Source organism: Malurus melanocephalus, unplaced genomic scaffold, assembly GCF_030028575.1.
Source record: "Malurus melanocephalus ecotype Western Australia unplaced genomic scaffold, MMel_1.1 scaffold_74, whole genome shotgun sequence".
NCBI lineage: Eukaryota > Metazoa > Chordata > Aves > Passeriformes > Maluridae > Malurus > Malurus melanocephalus.
The window spans coordinates 1,377,362-1,402,956 of record NW_026623306.1 but is presented as its reverse complement, the minus strand read 5'-3'; the positions used below and the strand labels follow the sequence as shown (position 1 = coordinate 1,402,956).

The 25,595-nt window shown below is 42.9% G+C and overlaps 2 protein-coding genes across 3 annotated transcripts in view; one reads left to right on the top strand and one right to left on the bottom strand.

The window, feature by feature from the left end:
• ZFYVE9 (zinc finger FYVE-type containing 9) overlaps positions 1-6,669 on the top strand; it is a 55,296-nt gene extending 48,627 nt beyond the window's left edge. For both annotated transcript variants that reach the window (XM_057367035.1, XM_057367036.1), the window contains exons 15-19: positions 401-481; positions 1,467-1,629; positions 2,450-2,555; positions 3,570-3,746; positions 4,254-6,669. In XM_057367035.1, coding sequence (XP_057223018.1) covers positions 401-481; positions 1,467-1,629; positions 2,450-2,555; positions 3,570-3,746; positions 4,254-4,415 — 689 coding nt within the window. In that variant the 3' untranslated portion in view covers positions 4,416-6,669. The remainder of the gene's footprint in view (positions 1-400; positions 482-1,466; positions 1,630-2,449; positions 2,556-3,569; positions 3,747-4,253) is intronic.
• Positions 6,670-6,710: 41 nt separating this feature from the next.
• CC2D1B (coiled-coil and C2 domain containing 1B) overlaps positions 6,711-25,595 on the bottom strand; it is a 28,169-nt gene continuing 9,284 nt past the window's right edge. Inside the window, exons 7-25 of the mRNA XM_057367037.1 lie at positions 24,162-24,420; positions 23,558-23,682; positions 23,344-23,419; positions 22,094-22,198; positions 21,625-21,755; positions 21,274-21,346; positions 19,093-19,205; positions 18,155-18,323; positions 16,697-16,869; positions 16,470-16,595; positions 15,894-15,952; positions 15,543-15,659; positions 14,996-15,069; positions 14,293-14,351; positions 12,560-12,611; positions 11,857-11,956; positions 9,048-9,138; positions 8,606-8,736; positions 6,711-7,820 (exon numbers count right to left, since the gene is read on the bottom strand). Coding sequence (XP_057223020.1) covers positions 8,617-8,736; positions 9,048-9,138; positions 11,857-11,956; positions 12,560-12,611; positions 14,293-14,351; positions 14,996-15,069; positions 15,543-15,659; positions 15,894-15,952; positions 16,470-16,595; positions 16,697-16,869; positions 18,155-18,323; positions 19,093-19,205; positions 21,274-21,346; positions 21,625-21,755; positions 22,094-22,198; positions 23,344-23,419; positions 23,558-23,682; positions 24,162-24,420 — 2,022 coding nt within the window. The 3' untranslated portion in view covers positions 6,711-7,820; positions 8,606-8,616. The remainder of the gene's footprint in view (positions 7,821-8,605; positions 8,737-9,047; positions 9,139-11,856; positions 11,957-12,559; positions 12,612-14,292; positions 14,352-14,995; positions 15,070-15,542; positions 15,660-15,893; positions 15,953-16,469; positions 16,596-16,696; positions 16,870-18,154; positions 18,324-19,092; positions 19,206-21,273; positions 21,347-21,624; positions 21,756-22,093; positions 22,199-23,343; positions 23,420-23,557; positions 23,683-24,161; positions 24,421-25,595) is intronic.

Here is a 25,595-nt window from a genome sequence, read left to right as displayed (position 1 = left end):
GAGTTGTGGCTTTGTYGGTGGGTTGGTGTTACAATGTGATCCATAAACAGCTCACTCACAATCTGCCAGCTGTGTGGGAACATTAAGAAGTTATTTGTGTRCTTGGTTACCCAAAATTAGTAATTTTGAAACTTAGAGGCGTGTAGGGAGCAGAGACAGTGAGCGATAAAATAGAAGCAGTCATTAATTTAGGCAAAAATTGTTGTCCAGTTTAGAAAATAACTGGGTGATGACTTTGCATATCCAAGCTTGTGATGTGCAGTACTGTTACCATAATTCCAAGCAGTATTTGTCCTGATTCAGGGTAATCACCTCTCGGGCTGACAGAGCTGTTACTGATTCYTGGGTAAGGCATTGCTTTGACGAAAGCCTCACTAAATCTCTGCTGTTGTTGTTGCAGTGACTGGTGCCAGCTTCTTTGTGTTCAGTGGAGCTTTAAAATCCTCTTCAGGCTACCTTGCCAAATCCAGTATAGTGGAAGGTAAGAACTGAACTGCTTCCTTAACACCACTTCACTCTTTGCCCAGCTCAGCTCGCAGCTAGCAGGGCTCTCTGCTCATGGGCCTTGGGCCTTGGAGTCATGCTGCTGCTTCAGCTGTATCCTACTTCTTAGCAAAAAACACCCTGTTCTCTTTAACAAGGAGGAATTTGTGCAGATGCWGCAAAACAGGGTCACAGGGATATGAGGGTAAGATGCAAAATACTTGGCTTGGGAGTCTGTGATTGATTTACTGATTTGGGTTCAATGAGCAAATTGTGGGCCTAAGAAATACAGAATATGCAACCCACCAACCAGCAGAGGAAAGCCTGCTRAACTTCCTCTGTCACCAAATAGCTCTGCAGTGTGCAAGGTGATGAGTGTGCACTGTTGATTTCCTGTGTCTGAACTGATGGTCAGGGTAAGACAGAGGCACACAGGGACTCAGTTTGTACATGGGCAACTGTTTGCCTCCTGTTACTTTTGTCGTAACAGATTTGACCCAAAGTGGTGCTGGGTTAACAGTTGGACTGGATAATCTTAGAAGTCTTTTCAACCTTAATGATTCTGTGAATCCAAATTCTCTATCTTTTGCCACTGTCAGGCAAGCACTGATTTTTCAGACACTGTCACTGCYGGAGTGACAGAGCTAACAGAGGAGAACGGAGCGGGGTCACATGGGGTTTTTGAGGGTGGCCTTGAGCAGGCCTGGACTGAAGTTGTGARGCAAAATCAGGGGCCTTCCCTACAGCTGAATTCACTGGGAGCTGCCCTTCCTTCTACTGTTGTGTTTTCCCTTGTCAGCRCTCAGCAGGTCTGCGTTTTAGGAATGTGAGAGTTCAGAAATGGTCTTATGGAGTGCTGCTGCCCACAATGCTTAAAAGGAACATTTGACCTCTGYTGTAAACAGAGGAAAGATGTTTATTTGTTATACAGGCTCTGTTTGGCATGGCTTATCTTGGCTTATGAGGATTTCTTGGTTCCCTAGATGGAGTGATGGTCCAGATTACTGCTGAGAACATGGACTCTTTGAGGCAGGCCTTGAGAGAGATGAAAGACTTCACCATCACCTGTGGCAAAGTAGATGCTGAAGACCCTCAGGAACATGTTCATATTCAGTGGGTAGAAGATGATAAAAACTTTAGTAAGGGGTAAGTAGAGGAGCAATCACTTGACATTGGTGTCTGTTAAAAATTTTAATTGATCTTACAAGGTGCATGAGTCTTCCAGTCAATAGGAATTGAAAGTCTGTGCCTCTGTTTTGAGTGATAAGATGCAATTAAATGTAATGAAAATGGAATTGAGATACCAGAGCTTTGGGCATCAATTTAGAAAATTGCCAATGCTATGGATTTCTGTGGCATTGCCAATATCCAGTTATTGGAAACCACTAATCTCTSTTCAACTCTCAGTGCTGAACTCTGCACACTGTGGTCACTTTGCTCTGTTGGTGCTTAGTTTGCATTAAGTGAGCTGGAAACAAAATTGCTGAACATCAACAGATCTTTGGACACTTGATAGTTAAGCCAAAAGAAAGGTGGATTTGGCAGCTTAGGTACTTATGGCAGTAATTGCTGTTGTGATGGATTCTGTATTGCAGGACTCAGCACCTAGAAAGGTGGTCATTTCTGTAGTTTTAGGCTCTCCAGATCTGTCTTAGGTTCTGTAATGTAGTCCTGGGCAGTGCAAGTTGTGTTTCAAATATYGCTGGCCTACACTGAGTTTACAAATGAGCAAAAACTCAACCTATATGAAATACCTCTTTACTCTTTTAGAACCTTACAGGATCTCAGCTCTGCTGCAAAGCTTTGTTGAAAACCTTCAGGMAGGTCCTTCCTGCACCTGCTCTGTGCATGTGACCCCTTTGAAGAACTGCCCTGTGATTCCAAAGTCATTCTCTTTTGCAGAGGGCTCTGTCCAGCTCAGGTCTTGTGCTGAGTCAGAGCTCACCCTTCTCCCTCCCTTTTGCAGCGTTGTGAGCCCTATTGATGGCAAATCCATGGAATCTATAACCAGCGTGAAGATATTCCACGGCTCYGAGTACAAGGCCAACGGGAAGGTCATCCGGTGGACAGAGGTGGGTCCGGCAGCCCGGCCACACATCGACCACTGCACGGCACCGGGGCTGGGACTGCAGCCAGGGCTGTGTTCACTGCTCCCCCACTCACAGGAAAGCAGCACAGGCTTCACCACGAGCCTGGGGTGCCTTTCCTATCCACACAGAGCTGCAGGGCTGGCATCCTGCAGGATAAAACATCCTCCCACTGCAGCGATAGCAGCCTGCACTGCACCGGCCAGCGCTGCTCACATCAGGTTGTTGGACATGGGGGGACCAGAACAGCACTTGCAGTGTTACACAGAGGAACAATTGGTTTCATCTGCCTTTGTGTTAAAAGCTCCTTTTTTACATGGAAACAAATCTTAATATAAATTGTTTTTTAGAAATGTTATTTCAAGCCACTTTCTCTAAAATGTTGCATGTTAAAGTGAAAGTGCTGTGGCATAAATCACTCAGAAACTGCTTGCATAGCTAATGTTTKCCTGTGACTCTGCCAGCACACAAATGCTGATGTAAAAATATTTCTCTAAGTGTTTTTTTGCCTGCTGAGGAAGAACCRAGTTCCTTACTCTGCAGCTTGGCACCCATGTGCCTTTTTTTCCCAGGTCAGCTGGGTTCAACAGAGACAAGTCCAGTGACAACAGTAGCAGAGATCTTCAGGCTTGTATAAAAAATACMGTTTTTCTGAACTTAACTTAAATACAATTTTTCTTAACTTAAAAAATACCTTTTTCTGAACTTTTATTTAAAAGCTTTTTTTTTTTTTATAAAATCACGTGCAAGACATAATGAATTTCCATAGCAAGGCTTTTAACCAGATTTAAGAGGTTTCAGAGGACTATCTCTGAAAAAAACACTTCTTTTGAAGTTTCTAAAGATTTTTTCCTTGTTAAGGTGATGTGTCTTAAGGTGCTTTTGCTGGGCTTCCCTAACAGTTAGCTSTTAAATCTTCATTTGTAAAAGTTTAAATGATATCTCAGTAACCTGAAGTTTCTAAAAACACTGAGTGTCTCTGYTGACTCTTCCCTCCAGGTGTTTTTCCTGGAAAATGATGAGCAACACAATGGTCTGAGTGACCCAGCAGATCACAGCAGGCTGACTGAAAACGTGGCAAAGGCTTTCTGTCTGGCTCTGTGTCCTCATCTGAAACTGCTGAAAGAAGATGGAATGACTAAGCTGGGTCTGCGCGTTACGCTGGACTCCGATCAAGTAAGTCCCGAACAGATTGGGTTTTAACTGAGGGGGTGTTCTCTTGTTCATTCCCCAAAACAGGAATACAAGGCTTTAACCAGGAGAATGCTGAAGAAGTACCAGTATCAGATACTAATCAGGTGGTGCTGGCTTTTGTTTGCTGTTTTGGGACATGTTAGAGAGGGAAAGCCAATGCCCACACAGGCTTGACCCTCATGTGGCACAAGCAGCACCTGCTCCCTGTTTAGAGGAATCTAAATTGGCGTTTTTGCCAGCAATTAGTGCTGTGTGAGGGTCCTGCTCATCCCAAGGAGCTGCTTTGACAAACCAGGAGAAAAAAGAGGCTCCTTTTGCACAGGCAGCCACTGGGAACACAAAGCAGCACAAAGTGAAAAAGCTGCTTTAGTGCCTGCTAGATCCAGCTCAAGTGTCTGACTTCCCGGGGAGAGGCCACAGCTCCTTCCTTACTGCCCTGACTCACAGCCTCGTGTCCTGTTCTTAAAAACCATTCTTTGTATTTTTTAGGTTGGTTATCAAGCTGGGAGCAATGGACAGCCACTGCCCTCTCAATACATGAATGACCTGGACAGTGCCTTAGTGCCAGTGATTCATGGAGGGGCCTGTCAGTTGAGTGAGGGGCCAGTCATAATGGAGCTCATCTTTTATATTCTGGAAAACATCTCATAAGAGGACTTCATTTTCTGTTCAGACCTGTTCCAGCAGCAGTTGTATCTGAATCATTTGCACTTTAAAACTGGAAAATTAAGCTTTTGTTAACACTATTGGGGGAAGGGGGGGGGAGGGGGGAGGGACAGTTGTTCCATAATTCTAAATCTTCTATGCATTGTCAACAACCAGAGGATCAGGGCAGCTTCTATACTACAACATGGCTATGCTATCCTTGCAGCTAATCCACTTCTGTTACTGTTTAGAAAAATGCTCATGTTTAAAGACTTACAGTCGTGTACTCTCGATGCTCAAAGGGTGCAAAGATCACTGGGGCGTAAATAAAAAGTGAAATTCCAACCTTGTACTGTTTGTAGATGGACATGTAAGAAACAACAATCAAGACCTCCATTCTGACCTCATCCTAATGCCATTTGTGGTTATTATGTAGACATTAAAAAGTAAMGTTTACATTATTTTAACCAGGTTAKTGGTTGAAATATGTTTGGAGAAGCCCTTGAGACAGAGGGAAAGATTCCCTAGCCATAACTCTGTTTGGCTGTGCATCCAGAGGAGCAGGACAGGCATCTCTCTGAAAGTTACTGAACTGCAGTTGTGTGTGTATAATAGGTTAGTTTACTTTTTTCCTCTATTCACCACAAAAGTCCGTCACTTGGGCAGGTTTCTGTGATCTCCTACAACTCTGCTATTCTGTATTTTGTTTACAAATCCGTCTGAAGCAGAGGAAAGATCAGCCCTGAAGTGCAGTTATATCTTGCTCCCGTCCCCAGCAGGTCCTGCTTTTTAAAGCAAGTCCCCCCCAGGGCAGCTCTGTCCCCTCCCTGCTGTTCGCTGTAGTGTAACGCCAGTGTCATGTAACCCAAGCCAGCTTGCACTTCATATTGCAGCCCCATGTCCGAGCTTACCTGTGATACCAGTATAGAGTGGCTGTTCCTGCATGTTCTGCTGAAAAAGGCTTTGTGGTCAGTTCTGAACACGTGCACTTGGCCCAGTGCTCTTGATCTCACCTGAGAGGRCTTTGGTAAGGAAAGCAGCTGCTCGTGCCTGCCAGGGCATTAAGAAGCTGGAATTGAGCATCAGCCAGAGGAAATGTGGTTCCATGTTCTCACTGTCTCCATGGAAAGCTGCTAACCAGTGGCAAGAGCTGTAAGCAGGAGMAGGGGTTGGGTTTGTTTAGCCATAGTCATGTAAAGCAGTGCTTTTTGAGTCCCTCCCAGAAAGAGGGGTGAAGGTTTCTCCTCCAGTCTAGAACTAATTAATTTGGGAAGAGAGGTGCTAATTTATGGTGAACTTTTGTGGTATCTCAAACATTTCTTACTTGCAGTCTGTTCTGGGGGATGCAGCGGGGCCTGGCTGGGCTGKGCTGTGAGAGAATAACACCAGTGGCCTTGCAAAGAGGAAGGGAGTGCACAGCCCCTGTGAGACTGAGGCTCTGCTTTTAAAACTGATCAACACCACTGGCTGGGCAGGGGAAAGGTGACTGCACAGTGATGTATTTCATAGAAAGGCAACCCAATGTCTGCGCAGGCTGCACTCGGGAATAAATGGCTACTGCTTCTCAAAAAAGCAAAGCCTGAGAAATCTATGTTCCAAATTATAGATGGCAACACCCAGCCTGGGAGAAGACAGGCCAGGGAACTGGGGCCAACTCCACTAACAAAAGCTGGCCAGCAAGAGGGAGCACACTAAAAGGGTGTTAGATCCAAGTGAAGCCTTACCTCTGGCGACTGGGGGAAGGTGGGTGACTTACAGCTCATTTAATGGTTCCTGCTGGCCAAAGCAGGAGCTGTGACCCACCCCTGCTCCTGCCAAGGTGCCTGTGCAGCCCAGCTGGACTGAGGCCACCTGAACCCCTCTGCACACTGGTTCTGCACTTTGGGACACAGCTCAGCACGACCCGGTGTAGGCACGATTCCACAGCTGGAAGAGCATTCCAGAAACTCGGTAATAATCTTCCTCCTAGAGCCTGCACTCCAGCTTTGCCACAGCAGCGGCTTTCCAATTATTTTAGTTGCATTGTTACGCTTAATAATGCAGTAAAAGAGGTGAAAAATGTTTATCTTCTCTTTCTTTGCCCCAGAAATCTTTTAGGTTTGAATTCTGTTTGTGCAAAACACTATCAAATGGTGACTGACATGTTTGCTTCAACCATAGCCTTTCAAATGACCTTAATTACCATGTTGTTAAAAATGAGTACTTGTTTAGAAAAAAATTGTACTTTTAAAATTCAGTTAGTTAACACTGCAAAAAACTGCATATTATATTTTTATTTTCAACATGTAGTTTTGTATATTAAATTTATTGAAATTAAAAACTAAACACTGTATTGTCTTCATCTGCTCAGGAAGACAGAGGCAGCACCGCCTGACCTGTCTGGACTCTGTTCTGTCTCCCAACCTGCCCACCCAAATCCGCTGGCTCCCTGGCACAGGCACATCCTCCCTTTGCAGATCCCTGGTTTCTGTTAGCTCACGGAGATTTAAAAACACAAACAGATTTAGTACCTTTTTCTGGATGCTGCTGCACAAAAAGCATTCCTGAAAATAAGTCATGATCCAGTTTTCTTAAAGGACAAAGAGTGACTGTTTTCCCCATCACCTGGAAGAATTCTAAAAGCCTATTTTTGTAAAAATACAAGGAAAATTTGGGAAGCAGCAGAGTCTAGTGTACATTTTTCTTTYTTTTTTAAATTAAAACCCAACAAATACAGGATGAAGGCACAGTACCCTTCTGCGCTGGACAAGCAGTGCAGCAAGCACGGCACACAACTGGGAGCCAGAACAAAAATGAGGTCTGTAAACACCAACCTGCTAAGGAGCCCTGTAGCCTTTCCTTCGGAAAGGGACAGCCCATGGAACCTCACATGCCAAGGGCGTRCACAGAGGAGGGACTGACACCCCTGCACTGCTGCCTGAGAGCTCTCCTCTGGTTTAGGAAACAAAAAAAGATCCCAACCCAAATAGGCCTGGATAGGAGAGAACAGAAAAAGCAATAACAGACTGTTCACTGAACCATGCCGGCTGCTCAGACACTTGGGCATAGGAATCCTGGTAAAGTTCTTACCTGTGACTTAACCAAAAAGCTCTGGCACTGCCTCAGGCTATTTTTAAGCGGCTAAACCTTTCCCACAGCACTCTGCATAGTTAATGTAACATTCGTCCTGGTGCTACATGAGTAGTCCCACATTAAGGCAATTCTGTCTATTTTGGGTAGACCRGTCCCAAGCCCTGCAGCAGCGCATTCCCAGAGCCTCCTGTTTGCCTTGGAGTTATTAATAAGCACTATGGCTGTTATCAAAATAGACATTAGGTTCAGTAGTGCATTCGTTTAACATCTTTGGTGCTTGCAGCTTAGCAGCATCTTCCTGCCTTCGCTCAGCCCACGACTTCCAGCATTCCCATGGATCTGGGGAAAACAACACAAACAAACTCATCAAGATTCCTCGCTGCAGTACGGAACAGATGTTCACAGTTCAAGGTGACATTGTGTGGAAAATGCTGACATGAAGGTTCTGGATGGCCAACTAGAAAAATCAATGGAGCAAAATTATTAAGCTCCTGTGATGGAAAGTGCTTGGGCATGAGGCCAAGCTGTTATTTCAGGTAAGGCCATCAAATGTGTCCCTCAGCCTGACTGGAGCTCATGGGACCTCCTGACCTCCTTGGCTGGGAGGAAACCACTCAAACAGACCCTTTGGTGCCCAAATGGTGCCTCCTGTACTGMAATGAGACCTGAGTCGCTACGATCTTCCACCATTTGCCACATTGTTGCTTCCAAAAAAGTGATGTCACCTGAAGCTGATGAATATTTGCTTAACTGCCATTTATAAATGTAAAGTGAAACCAGATGCTTAGGAAGAGGGAACATAGGGGCTGAGCAGATCAAGCAAAGGAAGATGGATTACTTATCACTTATTTTCTAAATATTATTCTTCGTGAAGGTGACACCAGGAGCTGTCCCTGTATTTCAAGTGATAYTGAAACAACATCTTTGAGATACAAACTAATCAGGGATTCCATAACCTCATTTATGAAATGATGTCAACTCCCCACCACTAATACAAAGAGGAATGCTACTGAAGCCACAGCTGTGTAATTAGGTCAATGCCAACAAAAGACATTATTCAAGTAGAGTTTATCTGTAGCCCTGTCAGGTCCTGCCCAGACCACCTCTGGACACAGTGTTCATACCTCAGACAGAACTAACGTTCAAGGACCAGCCAATTTTCTGTAACTGTTTGAAGATCTTGACCACTGAGGGGCTCCCTGAGTCTCACTTTAACCTCCAGTTTCCCTCCAGTGGGCTTTCTTCCATCAAAAATCTGAAATAACCACAGAAAGAAGAGCAGTTAGGACAAACAGGGATTATAATGTTGAACTACAGAGCCTCAGGGAACTGTGACTGTATTTCCCCATGGCTCAAAGATGCCAGAGATCCCTGCAGGTGACTGGGAGATGTCACAGGCAGGTGATTCCTCAGATTGTAACTCAGCAGAGCAGGTCCCTACCAACACAGACAGACTACCAAACTCAATTAATCCAAAACCTGACTGTACTCACACATTTATGTGATCTGAATACTCCTGTCCCCTTTAGGTTTAAACACTGAAGAACACACCTCCAGAAAACCTACCTCGATGATCTCTCTAACTTCACATTCTGATTCCAGCTTGTCCAGTTTCAAGTGTGCTGTCCCCACATGTTTGTCACTTCTGAAAAAGGACCTGTGCCAAAGAAGTGAAGGGGTAAGGACTGGCAGAACATTAAAGAGAAAACAAGCCCAGAGGTCATCGCTATTTGCTCCATCCCCACATCCAGAGAGGGCTGTCAGGACACACTCCTGGAACCCTGCACACCACAGTGCCAGAGGCAAACCCTTAAAAATCAGACTACAAGGATCAAGACAAGAAAGTACTCATTTGTTAATTGTTCTTTTGCAACCAAGGTAAGGATGAGGACAGCAGTGAAGAAAAACAATCAACTAAACCAGCACTTGGAATGGCAGCAGCTTCTGCCCCTGCACAGGGTGACAGGGAAGGAGGGCTCAGTGGCAAGGACAGGGCCACCCTCTGCTCAGGGTGTTTAATGAACAGCCTGAAGGAATTCCCAAAGGAAGCTGCATCTCCCAGCAAAACAAACATTTCACAGGCACCTGCTGCTTTTGGCAAGCTACTTTTAGGAAAAAGTCACATGAATCATCCTGTTTCATCTTGATAAACCAAAACAATTTCAGTAAATAAGAACATTTYAGCTATTGTTTTGATTCACCTACATACTGGTAGTTTCAACAGTCAAAAACTGTAATTTYAGAATTTTCAGTCTGCTGGAATTAAAACACAGAAGCATTTTTATCCTCTGAGGAAAACAATCAACTTCTCCTTGCTAAAGTCACTTCTGTTTAACAGTTGAATCAGCAGTCACTCTTTACATTAACAGAGACAGGTGTCACAACCCTTATCCAAACTCCTCCAGAAGGCAACTAAAATGCCCCAATTCCACAGAACTGTTCAGCTCAAAGCACAGAATTTTTCTGCCTGCATCCAAGCATCTCCCTGAACCACTCCCCAAAAGGTTTGATAAAAAACTAAACTCTACAGAGTCTGGAGATAAGAATGATAACTTGGCCACACCTGCTGTGTTTTCTTGGAAATTTTGCAAGATTTCAGAAGCTCCCTTTTCTACCAACTCTATTTCAGAGAAAACAAGCAACCAAACCAACAAACATACAAAAACCCACCCCCTACAAAGCCAAAATATTCACCCATCTTCCTATTAAGAGATATTAAGGTATTATCAAGCAAGACTTGACATATGCAGTGGAAACTCCCAAAGACTGATGGAGCCTCACTTCATTGGTGGAAACAATCAAAAAGGCCACAGCAGACTCACAAAACCATTAAGGAAAGTCCAGAATTCATTAGCTCACATGCTAGAATACTTCCTTCACTTCACAAGCACCTTAAAATGAAGGATTATGTAATAGTACTGCAGTGTGTGGGGCACTTTGCTCATACACTTAGGGGAATCAGCAATTCTTGCTGAATTTTTTAAAGTATTTTTCCATTTTACAACTCCAGAAACAATAAAGACTGGTTCATTCCTCATCAGTTCCAGGGGTTTGCTGTGAAGACTGAGAACTTGCTCTAGGCTATGGCTTCAGAAACAGCTCTGGGGAAATCCCTTTTTATCTTCAGAAGCTTTTAGGAGAGGTTCAAGAAGAGACTTTTCCTTTGGAAAAATACATTGCTGGGTTTTTACTTGAAAGTGCTGTTAAACTGAAGTTTAATATATATGACCTGAAACAAGTCTCCTTTGCTCACAGAGAAAAATAATTCTTGGGAGATCGTCAAAGAGCTGTCAGAGACCCCAGTGCTGTAACATTCACAAAAGCATTTCTGAAAAGTATTATTCATCTGTAGTCTTAGAAAAGACAGGGAGCAGACAGTGTTTAGAGCCTGGATCCTCTCCTTTCTCCCAAGGAGATGGTTGGGAAAAGGTGATAAAAACWCACTTTRAAYAAATGTAAACACTTCACAGYTCKWTGCAAGAGGGGGATCTTGARCACAGAGCAGTGGAGCAGTCAGGACTGACAGAAAAAGAGTAAGAAAATCAGCTTTTGCTTTAACAAAGATGCAAATAGATGATCTGAAGTAAAACAGTGGGACTTCAGCTCACAAAAAGAAACACATGCAACTTGAAAACCATCTCAGAAAAAAACTATGGACAATTTGTGCATGGCTCATTATAGAAACAAAGAATAGCACAAAGAGCCACCACACAAAACCAGGTTATCTGGGACCCCATCAGAGTCATGGATCACAACCAACCCAGGGATGAGGAAATAGAGCCACTCCTGTTTTGAGTAACTCAGTTATGAGCCCAGACTGAGGATGATTTCCCTGAACTATCACTTGTTACCATCCATCTCCTCATCCTGCTCTCTGAGATGAGGGGAGTCTGTCTGGTTCAAGACAGCTGCCAGCAGTGCTCAGGAAATATTACAAGATCCAATGAATGAGTGTAAGTACAAAAACATAACTCTCGTTCTGCCATCCTCTGTCACCTGCTTTACTGCTGTTCATATTTTGYTGCCACTTTACTTCATTATTCTACAGAGTTATTCCACAGAATATTTAAATTTTCTACTCCTGATGATGGAAACCAAATTGGGTAAGAATCAAAMCAATTTGAAGTAAATCACTGCTTTCTCAGTCTCACCAACTCTTTWTAACACACTAATCCTCACCTGATCTGAATCAACTTCACTGAGCTTGTGCCTTTTTTTCATTCCCACAGGGGAAGCTACAGAGCTCAGGCACATTTTGAAAGTTCTCAGACATGAGAACCAGACAACTCTTTAGTGCTGGCTAAGAGGTTATGCTTCATAAACTTCAGCTCCAACACTCTTTTCAGCTGTCAGCAGAGAAGCAAACTGGACTCACCCTTTGTGAAACACTTCAAATTTAATTCCTTTGGACCGAATGGCGCGTCGGAAGCCTCGGTGGTTCCGGTTGATGTTCAGCTTGAAAAGCTGGTTGTACTCTGCAAGTAAAATAATGGRAAAGAAAGCTGTGAGTCAAATGGTATGAGTGCTCTATTCCCTACTCAGACCTCTTTTATCTCTGTTTGGCCCATTTGTGAACACATCACAGCCACAGGAACCCCCACCAGGAGGTCTTTCAATCATTCACAGGATGTGTCCCTGTGCCACAGTTTGTCACCCTCACGTTACAGGGACAGAAACCAAACTCCAGAAAACCAAATCATTTTGAGGTGACAGCAAGTTACTGCGGAGCCAAAACTAGAGTTCAGGTCTTTCAGCAAGTAAATAGCATTTGTGGCTAAGAAAAAAGGTACAAAATATTAAAGAAAATGAAGAGTAAGGCTGGAATGACTGGGAAGGGGTATTTTGGATTGTCATTAATACTGTTTTAATTCATGACATGATAACTGCCACCGATACTGGRATGAGGGGGGAGAAATTGCCAACACAGTTGGACTTCACAACAAACCCTTTCCCAAGAATGAAGAAAAAAGATGGTGGCAGGCCCTTGGGCCTGGTTCACAGTCTGACACCAGCCTGTATCCTCCAGGGATTCCTAAGGTGCAACATTTTTCCTGATAYTCCATAAAAAAAGGACTCACCTGGACAATTGTTATTGTTAATTACAGGTGTTTTACTCTTTTGAGGTTGCTCCTATCAAAAAAGAGACAGACATTATATAAAACTGTTAGATAYTGCTTCAAAATACAGAGCAGTGACCATTTTTATTGCCACCGCTATTTTATGCCTATACAAGAAACATGAGGTTTTAGGGGTTATCTAAARTGATAAAAGAGCCATGGTACATTCAAGATTAAAATACTTGGATTTCACTGTGGTAACAAGGATAACAGTGGAGAAAGAATAAGCCAAAACATTACATTATATATGAGAGCCACAGATAAACTATATGGTCACAGTCAATTCAATCCAATCATCATAAAGTAACTGACTGGGGCTGTTCAACTCCATGACAAACTGTGCACCTTCCACAACACAGTAATTCTGTTCCTCCTGCATTAGCTGGAATAATAAGCTACACAAGGAATTCATCACAAATCATTCAGGGAATTGCCCTACTATTATTTTCCATGACAATCAATCTGCCACCAAAATGAATTAACTTTTAACCTAAAGTGGAGTACAAACTAAATCTCTGGGGAACGAACAAGGACAATGTGACCTAATTATTGCAGCTACTTTGCAAAACTGATTCCAGCTATGAAGGAGAAAGGTGGAATATTTCACTGTTGGCTAAACAGTAGAGATCTGCTTTTTCTTTAAACAAAGGAAAATAGATTAAAACTATGCTGATTCTTACTCATTCCCCAGAAAATTATTTATACAGACCAATTCTGATTTCAGCCACTCTGAGTTACTTCTTCATTAAGGCCTTGTGTCACTCAAAACCTAAACACAAACCTGGTCTGACCAATTTCCCACAAGTAATTGAATTAATTTTAGTGGAATTACTGCAGAATTTATTGGGAGGTAGAAATCCAGGCTCTGCGCTCTCCCAGGGCTAGCATCAGCCCTGCAAGAGCAAGGTCTGGTTTTACYCTACACAGAAAGCAGCAGACCCAGAACTTCTACTGATAGTAAGAGACCAGTCAGCCTCTCCTCAGAAGCCCTTCTAGCTCTAAGGTTTGAATATTTTTCAGCCCAGAGACTGCTTTTAAAGGTGAAGGGAACAGGATGACACTGGGAAATTCCAAGGAAAGAAGTCATATATATGTATATACATATTTTTATATGCATACACATATATACATGCACATACACACAARCATCAATTAGTAAGGCCGAGATACTTGTATGGCCCAAGTTCTTTCTCCAGATACAGTAATTGCTAATTAAATCACCAGGAGCATTTGATGACAAAGATTAACCCTTTCAATTAATTTCTATTATTACAAGAAATGCTCAAAAGCAATGCCTTTAAAAGCTTGTTTCTTTAACGGAATTGTTTCTKTAACAACTCTGTATGCCCTTGGGTTTGGTGTGTTTGCACTCCTGAAAGAAATGAACTTCTACACACTTTGCTAACATTGGGGGGAGAGGTGGACGTGGTTTAGCACTGGGAGTGCTGGTGACACAGAACCTGCAGACACCACACTGCCAAGGGTAACGTGTGCAGAGCATCGAGAAAAAGGTGCAAAGCTCCAATTGGCAGCCAACACGTTCAGCAGTTTTGTTTCTCAGAAAAATAAATCTGCTTTAAAAGCAGATSCAGGCAGGGTGTCTAGAAGTGTTTTCCCTTTCCTTGGAGCCCTCACAAGATCATGCAGTGGCAGGGGGAACAGACTGAGGGGCAGAAGAGCCACAACACACTCACCGCACTTGGGTACTGAAATTCAAACTTCACAAATGCATCCAAATCTCTTGGTGACACACCTGGGTGAGACAACAACCAGCCAATCCAAACAGCCAGTACAGACACTGTCATTGCATCTGTCAGGTTKAGCAGGATTTTCAAGAGCACCTGACTGATTTTCAGTAGGGCTCATGACCTGTCTCCTGACGACTGAAAAACCCATCCACCAAACCAAAATCCAYGGAAAGTTGGCATCCAAAAGAAAACACCTGCTTTTTTAAATGTTGTTAGTCTAAGACAGTCTACACAGAGGGTTCACAAACTCCCAGGAACAAGGGGCTAAAAGCAGTAACATTGGCAGGAGCAAACCCTGTCTACTGAAGGGGCAAAACACGCCAAAATGGTGCAAACTTAAGGCAGGTGCTCGTAATAAAAATATGAGGTTGAAATGAAACCTTAAATATGATGCAGTTATGAGTGAACCCAGGACAATTTAAAGTTCTTTCCTCTGTCCAGATGGAACCCAGATTCTCTTTATTCATCTGTCTGCTTTCTTTAAACACTGTTTAAAGGTTTTGGGGAAAGGCTTGAGCCCAAAACCTGGTTATTTYGTTTTAATGAGTGCTGGCTCTTGAAGTGGCTTTCAAGATAGAGAAATGTCATTCCCCATTACTTTCTCTGCCTACTCAGAGGAAAAAGCCCACATGCCCTTTTGAGTACACACCTGGTGGGGCTGGTAGGTTTATTCCTCTGACAATAAGAAGGTGCATTTCTGTGCTGTTGAGCTCAGAAAATATCCTGTGAAAAGAGAAAGACAAAARAACATATTCATGCCACTGTCAGCTGATGCACTGCCAGACAAGGATGCCACGGGTATTTGTCAGAGCTTTTTCAATAGTGCACTCCTACAGAGCTCATCTCCACAAAATACAGCAGAGCAAGGGAAGAGCACAAACAGAGCTAAAAATATCTCTGAGGCCAGGAACAAAGCCCAGGGGGCAACAGGACTGAGGGAGAAACAAGGAAAGAGTAATGGCTGAGGGAACAGGATATAAGAGGGAAAGCTGGAGGTGTTTTGAAATCAAAAGAATCAGCAAGAGAAGTTAGAGAACAATTTCTTTGCATTTAAGTTGTTGAGAGTATCCTTTCAGGAATGCTGAGCCTAATTTTGGATGCCACCCAAATTTGCTGAAGCCCACAATTGCCTCAATACAAGGGCAAAAGACTAGGAAAGTCATTCCAGCCTGAGAAATCCTTTTGTTTTTCCACACCTTATCATTTTAAAGGTTCTTTCCTCRAAGTGATGGCTTGGAGGATCCATTCCTTGTGCTCGTGCAAGTTGTAGGATCTCCATGTCCTTTTTACAACCTTGTGCCAATTTCTCAAACCTACAGAAAAAGMAAAARAAAACCAACAARAAAGCTACACACATGCTGGAACATCAAACRGAACACAGAGTAACCCTCAACCAGAGCTCAATGTGGAGATGCAGGAATCACAGCCACCAGCCCTCCCACACAAGGTCAAACCAACCCAAACCCRAATATCTTTAGGGGGTCAGCCAGACTCAATCCTGAAATAACCACTTTKGGGGATGATTAGAAGCAGGCACTGGGTCTTACCGAGTTGTTTCTGCTACATTTCCCAGATGCATGAACTGCTTGGAATACTGCAAACACCTCTGTCAAAACAAACAAAACCAAACACAGATGCACTCAGTGATCCTCACACACAGATTCATGAMTGGCACAGTTCTGAGGTTGATGACAACCAATTTAAGAAAAACCAAGTGTTTTCCCAAGTCACTCAAGAGCATTCACCACCCCACTCCTCAAGGCCAAAGCACAGCATTTGTTTGAGCTGCTCTYCCTATTACTTTTTAATCACCTGATTTRTYGATATGAGGTTCACCTAAGGACTASTYTYAATCATTCAGGTATTATTTTCAAACTTGAGTGCTCATATTTAACAGTGATAATTTGATAGTCCCAAGCCTCCCAGCACACCCTCTGGCTTCAACTAGTCATACAATCCCACTCTGAATATTCTCTATTTTAGGACATGAAAGATTATAAGAGTATTTAAAAAGAGAAACAAAAGCCCCCATTGAAACAATGATGGGATTATAATATTAATAAACCCCAGAGAAACATACAAAAGAAACAGCAAAACATTTCTAAAAAACAGAAAATGGTCACCTCATGTTGGTCCTTCAGCAATTTTACAAGCTGTGCATAAACTTCATCTGCTTTCTGAGACAGCCTGACATCTTCATGGTGTACAAAGATAAAATCACCCTCATCATCTGTTGGAGGTGATGGCAGCTGCAACACAAGAACACCGTATTTCAGAGCTCTTATAGAGAAAAATAAGCACTTARATGTGCCAGAATACGACAAAGCAGAGTATTAACAGTCCTACTAACCTTGGAAATATCAAYGGTTTTGCCAGATTTTGCTTGCTCAATCTTTAGGTCAAGGCCCTTTGCTGTTCTGAGATATGTCTTTGCCTGTTCGAGGTTGTTTTCCCTCTTGGCTTTGATGGCTGCCTTCAGGTATTGCTTCTTTCTGTTCTCCAGAAATGCCAGCTGCTCCTTAACTGAAAAACAGTTGTACAAAAACATTCATGCATCTGACACTGCTAATGCCCCTGAAACAGGTTTATCATGTTCAGTTTACAGCCAGGAAAAGATCAGTGGAAGCAGAGATATCAAATCAGGACGTTTCCTCACTGCACTCAACTGTTTGTTGGACACTTTCAATTTCAAGCAATAGAAAAAGAAATGAGCTGCCTTCTAAAATGGCATCTTTCATCAAAAAAAMCTCACAGCACTTCACAAGTGTCACAAGAGTTATTACAGCCCCTAATTTGCAGGTCTGAGACAGACTCCAGCACAACTGATTGATCCAAAGCAGAAGCTAAATCCAAACTTTCAGATCTCTATGTTAACGTCTAAAAAAGTTAACAGAGAAGAAGTTCTGCATGCCTCTTCTTCTTAAGAAACAGAGGCATGCAGAAAAAAAGCAAAATGTTGTGAGCATACTCTGGAGTAACTTCTTTTCCCTGATCTGTCAGAAAAGAACTCCAATATGTGCAGGCCCACTCAGACAGACCACCTCTGCTTAACTGTAAGGCCTTGCTCTCTCAGTTTCTTATTAATTCTTGAGTCTCTTCTTTCCTTGCCAAAGCAGCAAGGACARCCACACCAGTGAGACTGATTTACACCATACCAGGTTAGTGCATCAGTCAGCCATGCAGCTCTACTTCATCCTGAGGGAACGACCAGGGCAGAAGGGAAGGAGAACAGATTTACAGTCAAGGTATCAGTGAGAGCCTGGGCACCGTCTGTGTGTGCCCAAATCACACTGTGAGGTGGTGGCTGTCCTTTATTATCTGTACAATTAATCTTGTACACACAACTGCTCAGAGATCTGAGCAAGAGGAAGAGCAGAGATTGATGAAGCACTGCCTGCACCTCCAGCCTGAGATCTTTGGGTGAAGCACCAGGCAGAGAGCAYTGCCTGATGCAGGGAGCTCCATTAGATCAATGAATAATTCACACTGCCAACCCATCCCCTTTAATGAGAGTATATGGAGAGTTCAGCTGCGAGCAGAGTTAAACATCATGAATCGATGCACTTGTTCCATCAAAATTAATTAAAAACCTAATCAGCCTTATAATTATACATGCTGTCTCTGTGAAATAAAGCTGCATGGCTGGTGTGGGCCCACCCTCCAGTACACACATATTGAGGCTCCTGTCAGAGGAAATCCACGACACACATTCACAGGCTCACACCTAAACTATGATGATAAAGTATTCACCAAACTAGAGCAAACAACTTGCATGTGGAACACTGGGAATGGTGATCCCTTCACTTACCAGCGGGAGTGAGATGATCCATTGACTCTGACTTGTCCAGGGTGGAGGCTGATGCAGCTCGTTTCAGGTGCTCAGGAGAGCTCTCCTGAGCTGCAGCAGATGGAACTGGAGTTGGCTTAACAACCTGAGTTGGCTTCTTGGCAACTGGGGCCTGGGTCAGAGGCTCATTCTAGCAAAACAAAAAGAATTGCATAATAAGTGCATAAATCTATTCCAGAGTCGAGGACAGCATCTCAAGCATCAAAACCATGGTTATCACTGTCTCAGCCTTCTGAGATCCCTTTTTAGCGGGGCATAGCATTCCAGACAGCAAATTTTAACTTCTGGAGGTTTATGAGCCATGCCAGGCCAGCAGGTAGTAGACCCATGCATGCATTAACCCTCCACTATAGATGGAATAAAAGGAATGTTCAACAAGGCAGTGATTTTTTTAAGAAGCAGAGGCATGCAGAAAAAAAAAAAATCTAGAAATTCTCTCCAGTTGAAAGCACACACTATCAGCAACCAAATCCAGAAAGAGAAAGAAATCAAACCAAAGTCTAAATGCTGGTGCAGCCTGACAAAAAGCAGTAAATGCTGAACATCCTGGGAAAGAACAAATACAGGAAGCTACTGGGATGCAGGATAAAAGTACAGATTTAAGTACTTTAGAATGATGTAAAGGGATGGCCAGGACATGAAGCATTTGCTATGAAAACAGAACTCAAATACAAGACAGCTATGACCCTGCACTCACAGACTCTGGGGGTACTGTAACAATATCTCATCTGTCTCCCCTACACCATAAACAGAAATYACTACTGAGATCCTGCACTCTTCAGGCTTTTGGCAAATGTAATTCATCTCAGTATCCCCACCTGGAAATCCAATGGCCTCATCTCTGAATCCCAAAACAGATGTCATTTTAACTTTYACACATCCTACCAGGAAACACTAACCTCTTCCTCTTCATCATTCTCATCCATGTTTGCCAGCTTGCTGGCATTCTCCAGAACAGCAGCGATTGTGCTGCCACCATCCGTTGCTGCAACACCAGGAAGAGGGGGAAATCCTGTGAAGGAGAGAAATTCAGAAGAGAGAGTTACATAACACCTATGGTGTGTCTTCCATATTTCTTGTTTACTGTACAGCTGTTTCTATCCAAATACCTATTATCTAATATATTTTAGAATTCAGTCTAACCAGACTGAGGCTAAGGCCACAAAGCCTTGCTAGATCAAGTCTGAGTGGTGGGTTTAAGATCAGGTCGCTCACAGATACCCAGCTTAAGGGGATGATAGTAAAATAATGGAATAACAGAGCAGTTTTCAAAGCCAAGTGAATGGCAGCCAGCCAAAGAATCTCACAACCTCATGACTTCAGTAGGAGCAATGTCCCCAGAACCAGCAAAGAATTGAGTCTCCCTTTTCCCCCTCTCACTACTGCCTCACCTTAGCGGGCAAACAACCCAGCTACCCCCAGTGTTACCCCCAGAGCAATAAACAATCTACTGCTGACAGCTGGGTAACACTCAGCCTCTGCTGAAAAGCTGCTGCAATGCAGAGGTTGCAAACTAAGGCAGAATCACAGGAATTAAATGTGAAGTGTATGAAGAATAATGCTCTTCATTGTTTAGTTATCCTTTTAAGGATGGGAGGAAGGCYTGATGAAGCCAGATAAACTCTCACTTCTACATGACCAGTTTAGTGTCAGCTTCAAAGAAGAGACCCAGAGCCCCTACTATAAAATGTCTGTTAAGATTTCTCTCRTGTTCTTGCTGCCAGTCTCATGAGAACTGTTAAGAAACAGTGACTAAACTGCTTCTAAACTTAGAGATGGCTGCTACAGCACAAGTTTGAGCTACTCAGGCAGACAGAACAGAGAATCCTGTGCTGCTGCCCTGTGTGACATTTGATCCATTACTCAGCAGCATTTCTGCCTTCAAGGAATCCAAGGCTGGTACCTGTCACCACCCAGATGCCATGAAAGGCACTGCCATCCCAAGATAATTCACTGCTGGTTTCAGTGACTGCCTGATGGTTGTCTTCAATATAAACCATGTGGCCTCTAAAAGATGGCTGAAAACCACACAGCTAATGTGSAAGGACATTGAGGAGCTCTCCATGTTTCCAGAGGTATAAACATGGAGTATTTCACGCTTACAGAAACTGTTATTTACCAAGAAAGGGATCACGTTCTGGTGAAAGGGATGCTAGCCTGCTTTTCAGGGACACCTTCAAAGCAGGGAAGCTTCAAAGCCACCCATGACCTGACAGAGCTGGCAGGGCCTACTTTGCTACCACTGCAGTGCTTGCCATTGCCACACTGACAGTGACAAGAACAGCACAAGGCCCGTGTTTATTTTCTAACTTAAAAAAATGCATCCAAAGCTTTGCAGTGCTGAGTGCATCCTTCAGAAGAACACATSAGGCACAAGATAAAAGGGAAGATGTTTCCTTGGGGAGAAATGGCATCATGCAAATGAGAGGCAGAGCATTAACAGATGACCTTGCCCAAACTTTTACAGACACAGCACTCTGTGTTCTGAAGAAGATAAACAGGACACAGCATCTCAAGGAACAGGCTCAGCTGCTGCCTCTGTCACTGTCTCAGAGGGACCACGGGCATAATTTGCTTTATCTCTGTAGGCTTTTACTGGCCAAGAGAGCTGCAATACTGATTTGATGTTACAAGAAGGTACTCATTACCTATAAAGTTCTGAGGCTTCTGACAGGAATCAGGACAATTTTTTCACTTTTAAAAACCTCTTTCCAGCAAAATAAGACATCGATATAACCCAAGTTTAGTCTTTCCTCTAGGAGGGCTGGCCCAGAGGATAAACAGGTAACATTTTCAGCACCTGCCCATGGTGAAGCGTATGACTTTTCAAACAGTGCCAGTTTTAAATTCCCATACTGTCAAACAGTATGGGAATTTATGCAAGAAGATTCACTAGAGTCAGTGTTTGGGAGCATATTAATAAAGAGTTTCACAATACCATCAAACAGCAAGGCCAGCTACTCACTGATAAGAAAGAGGAGTTGTTCCACAGGATGAGGAGGCAATATCTGCACAGCCCCTGCAGAGCCTAGCAGGTATACAATAATTTTGGTATTAGCACGTTTTACGTTCACACTTACCAGGAGGAACAGGTAGCTCAGAAAAATTCACTTTYCTCCCTGCCTTATGGGCTCTTATGGCATCCTGGTATTGCTGCAACAAAAAGCACTCAGTAAGACATAAACCAGAGCTGACTATAAATCAACAATCATCTGTATTTAACCAGCATAAACACTGYAGAAGACTCAGTATTTTACTACAATATGTGCATTGTCTCTATTTCTTCCTCCAAATGCTTTCCAGCTTCCCCACTGGACCTCTTTTCAAACAGACAGACAATACACTAATTATTTTAGCCTTGAAAAAGTCTTCAGCAAGAGAACTAATTCAACTKGCTTTGCTGGATGCAAAGGGCCACACTCTTGTTTTACCTTGGCTATCCTGTCGTGCATCCTGCCTTTCCGATCATCCCCGCTGGCCTTAGCCTGAGCTGCTGCTGCCCTGTACTTCTCCAGCCGCTGCTGCAGCGCTTCCAGCACCGTCTTTGGCTGCTGCAGGGACTCTGAAAACCACACAGACATTGAAATGCCACACCCTTAAGATTTCAAAAGACACAGGCTGCCTTTTTCTTCCCCTTCCTCACCTTCTGCAGGAGTTCCATAACTGGGAAGTTCCTGAACTTTATGAACACTGCTGTACTAAAGAAAGTTTAACTTTTAWTTCCATCACTGATCCAGAACAAAAGTACAGATTGGATCAGCTGCAAACAATACTCAGGAACTCAGGAMCATTAGCTCAACATTACTCAATCCTGCTGCAGTTCACTGGGATAGGGCAGACCATAAAGTGCTTTCCAGCTGTGTATTTTCATTACTTGCTAGAGAAATCCAAAAGTCCTACCTGAAGCTTCTTGGGTCTGAGGTTCAGGTGTTGTAAGATCCTGGGAACTTCCCACCCGAGGAGGTACTTTTTGCTTGGATGCATCTGGTACTAAACTTTCAAGATCTGCAAAACAATGAAAGCAGGAAGTTTCACAGCATGCTCCATACACAGCAATTATTGCTGCATGTCACTCAGAAAACCATCCATCTGATCATGCGTTATCTTCCTGGAAGATTTTTGGCTTCCAAACAGTATCTCCAAGGCTAGTTAAGTCTAAGATTCCCATTATCTACAGAACATGCTTTACAAGAGAAAATCTCAAATGCTGATTTAATTTAGGTTAGGGCTGCTTGAGGACAAAAAAAAAAAAGTAAAAGTAGTTCAAGTATTCCAAGAACTCTCTCCCCAAAATATAACTTGGTATCTTGGCAGATGGAAAGAGTGAGCAAGTCTGCTAATTGACTAAAATATTCTAGTAACAAAAGATGTGCTGGAAAAGGGAAGAAACTCATGTAATCTATTCAGAAACTCCAGCTTCTAGTATTGTAGAACAGTGAGTATTTCAGAAAACTACAAGGTTATTTGCTGCAAAAATCTTGCACTTTTTAAGGCAAAGRTTATATCCTGGGTAGTTTCTCTGCAATGCCATTTAGTGATCAGTAACCTGAGTCATGAATCTCATGAGTTACTGAAATAATATGTCATTTAGTTTCTTAGAATAAAATRATCTACTAAAGTAATTTTTTTAAAACACTGAGCTGCACAGACCAAGTATTAATTAYTGGTGGTGATACTGCATCTACTTAAAAAAACCCACCAAACTCTCTCTTACCAGGACTGAGGTATCTTTAATAATGGTAACTTGCTTTCAAATGATACTTTAGTGTACTGCAATGTGTTTGTTAATCTGAACATTATGAACTTTAGTTGAAGCACATAACACCATCAAATAATACAGTAAATTTTAAAAATATGCCATTATCCTTCTTTCCCTTCCACTTCAAATACTGGCTGCTGTTATCTACCRGCTTATAAAACCAGGAATATCAGACACCAATATTTGTTTGAACTTGTAATTCAGAGATTAACTTCAGTACAAGCAATGACACCTCATTTCTCTTCACTGGTCTTGATTAGACTGTGAATATGCAGTAAGCCTCAGTCCTAAATGATCTTCAGTTCTTTTAATAGTTTTGCAATCAAATGCAAAATCATTTCATTACAGCACAGAGAGACTTCTGGAAAGGATTCTTTCAGATAAGGCTTACCCTGAGGAGATGGAGGCATATTCTGGAGGTCTATTGGCTGCCCACTGTCCAARGCTTCCAACACCACATTAAATTTCTAATAAAGAAAAAACAAAACAGAAGATTTATTCTGGTCTGTCAAGACTTGCCAGCTGCCACAGTAAGTATCTGACATTCAATGCATGTGGGAACAGCATGGAGTATGTTCAGCTTTCAGGGTTACTTGAGTGCATACCTTTCCTGCCCTCATGTACTCCTTTGCTTTCTCCAGGTCCCCTTGCTGCTTGGCTTTTAGAGCTGCTAATTTATACTCCTTCTGCCTCCTAAGTAGGATTTCTCGTGTGCTGCTGCRCTGGAGATCTGGGAGAATGAAACAATGCTGAGATTCACACAGAACATGCAAGATGTGCATCCCTGGCTACATCCACCTATGCAAACCCACATCTGTCCTCTTTTGCTCTAAGTCACAACAGCTGTCTTACAAATGTCCCTTTCCCTCCAGTTTGTGGAAATCCTACCTGACATAATAATTCCACTTTTCCCAATTTAAAGAAAAAGTATTAGGCCTTTAAGTAAGTATCACAAAATTCTTTAAAGGTTAGAATTTCTTGTCAAATAATGAAAGAGAAACTGAGGCACAGGAAAAGGTAAGGATACAGATCCACTGCATAGAAGAGCTCTAAAACAATAACAGATTCCACTGCCTGAAACTCAGTACTCCATGGTCAAATCTGAGACATTCAGCAGGGAAGTTCCAACATAAGCAGTGCTTTGCTACACAATCAGGGAAGATGCACCTTTCAAACAGGGTTGYAATTACTTCTCTCAGATCACAGTACCTGTTTCCACAGTAGGATCAGCAGCAGCATGACCCTGTAAAGACTCTGATTCCAAACGCTCCCCTGCCTCAGGAGAGGCTTTTTGCTCATCACTGGCAGCAGACTCAGCTTTATTCTCTGGTGGATCTCCTGAATTCTCCAGCTCTGCTCCCATGGCTTGAGGTACGTTAGAASTCCTCCCTGTTGCAACAGGAGGTGGCATTTCTTCCTCATTGATTTTTCTGCCTTTCTTCACTGCAGCCAGCATGGTTTCCAGTGTCTGGCAGAGAAGGAACAACAGAGCCAATAGGTATTTTCATCAAACACATTACCAGTACAAAATCATAAAAACACAAATTCATTCTCTTTCATGYGACAGGATCTGTCACACACACCACCACAGATTGCTGCCCTTCAGCTCCCTGTTTTTGTGCAAGGCCAACTTCAATGCCAGTGAAAGGTGTCCACTTACCAGAGCAACACARTGCAAAGGCCTTGCTGCCCAAACCAGGTAACTGCAGGTACCTCAGCACCCAGAATTACTGGAGAGCTGATGTGATCCACTCAGCTTTGTCAYAGAAAGTCACCATGCAAGCCATTTATACTAAATGTAGATAGATTTTGTGTGTCTTTAAAATACAATAAAATATGCTACTCTGAAATGTCACTGCCTACATGGAWCCAGGGAAGGAAGGAGTCTGCAAACCTATTTAATGCAATAAGAAAAGCCATTAAATACTAACAAAGAAAATGGAGCTTCAGCTCACCACCTATGGTAAGAAGCTCTCACCATCTCTAACTTGGGTTAACGGCTGCTCATTTTTTTCAAAACTCCTCCTTCATCCCAAATACTACTTTCCTCATATTTTTATTTTTTAAATTTAATTTGAGGTTCAGACAAAAGACCACCATGCACTTCAAGCCAAAACCAAAAGTTTTACTTCTTTCATCTTCCACAGAAACTGAAACGGATGCACAGAAAGACAACAACAACAAAATCTCATCAGTGCCAGAATCACTGCTATTTTCTTTTAGCCATGGCATTGTTTGACCTGTTAAGTAACTGTAGCAGTGATACTGTGAACTGACTGCATATGAGACTACAGCAATCCACAGACAGCTCCCTCTTCTCCACACGGGGGTGACAGACTAACRGCAAGTGGAATTAAACACTGAGATTAAAGTCCACAGTTCCAAGAACAGAGAGAGCGATACAAGGGAGAACTCTACACCGTTTGTTGACATGCCATTTTGCTAAGTAAGCAGCAGTGAGCTGTAAAGTGAGATCTGGTCTATTATCCATAGTTACACGGCTTAGGCACAGGGAAACTCCCYACCCTGACAAACAAAGGAAGTGCACAGTGCACTGAGCTTCCTCAGTGGATGGAATAGCTGGTTTGCTCATCCCTCTGGCTCTCAGAAAGGTCAGGTGGTTTCATGTACTCTCCTGTCAGA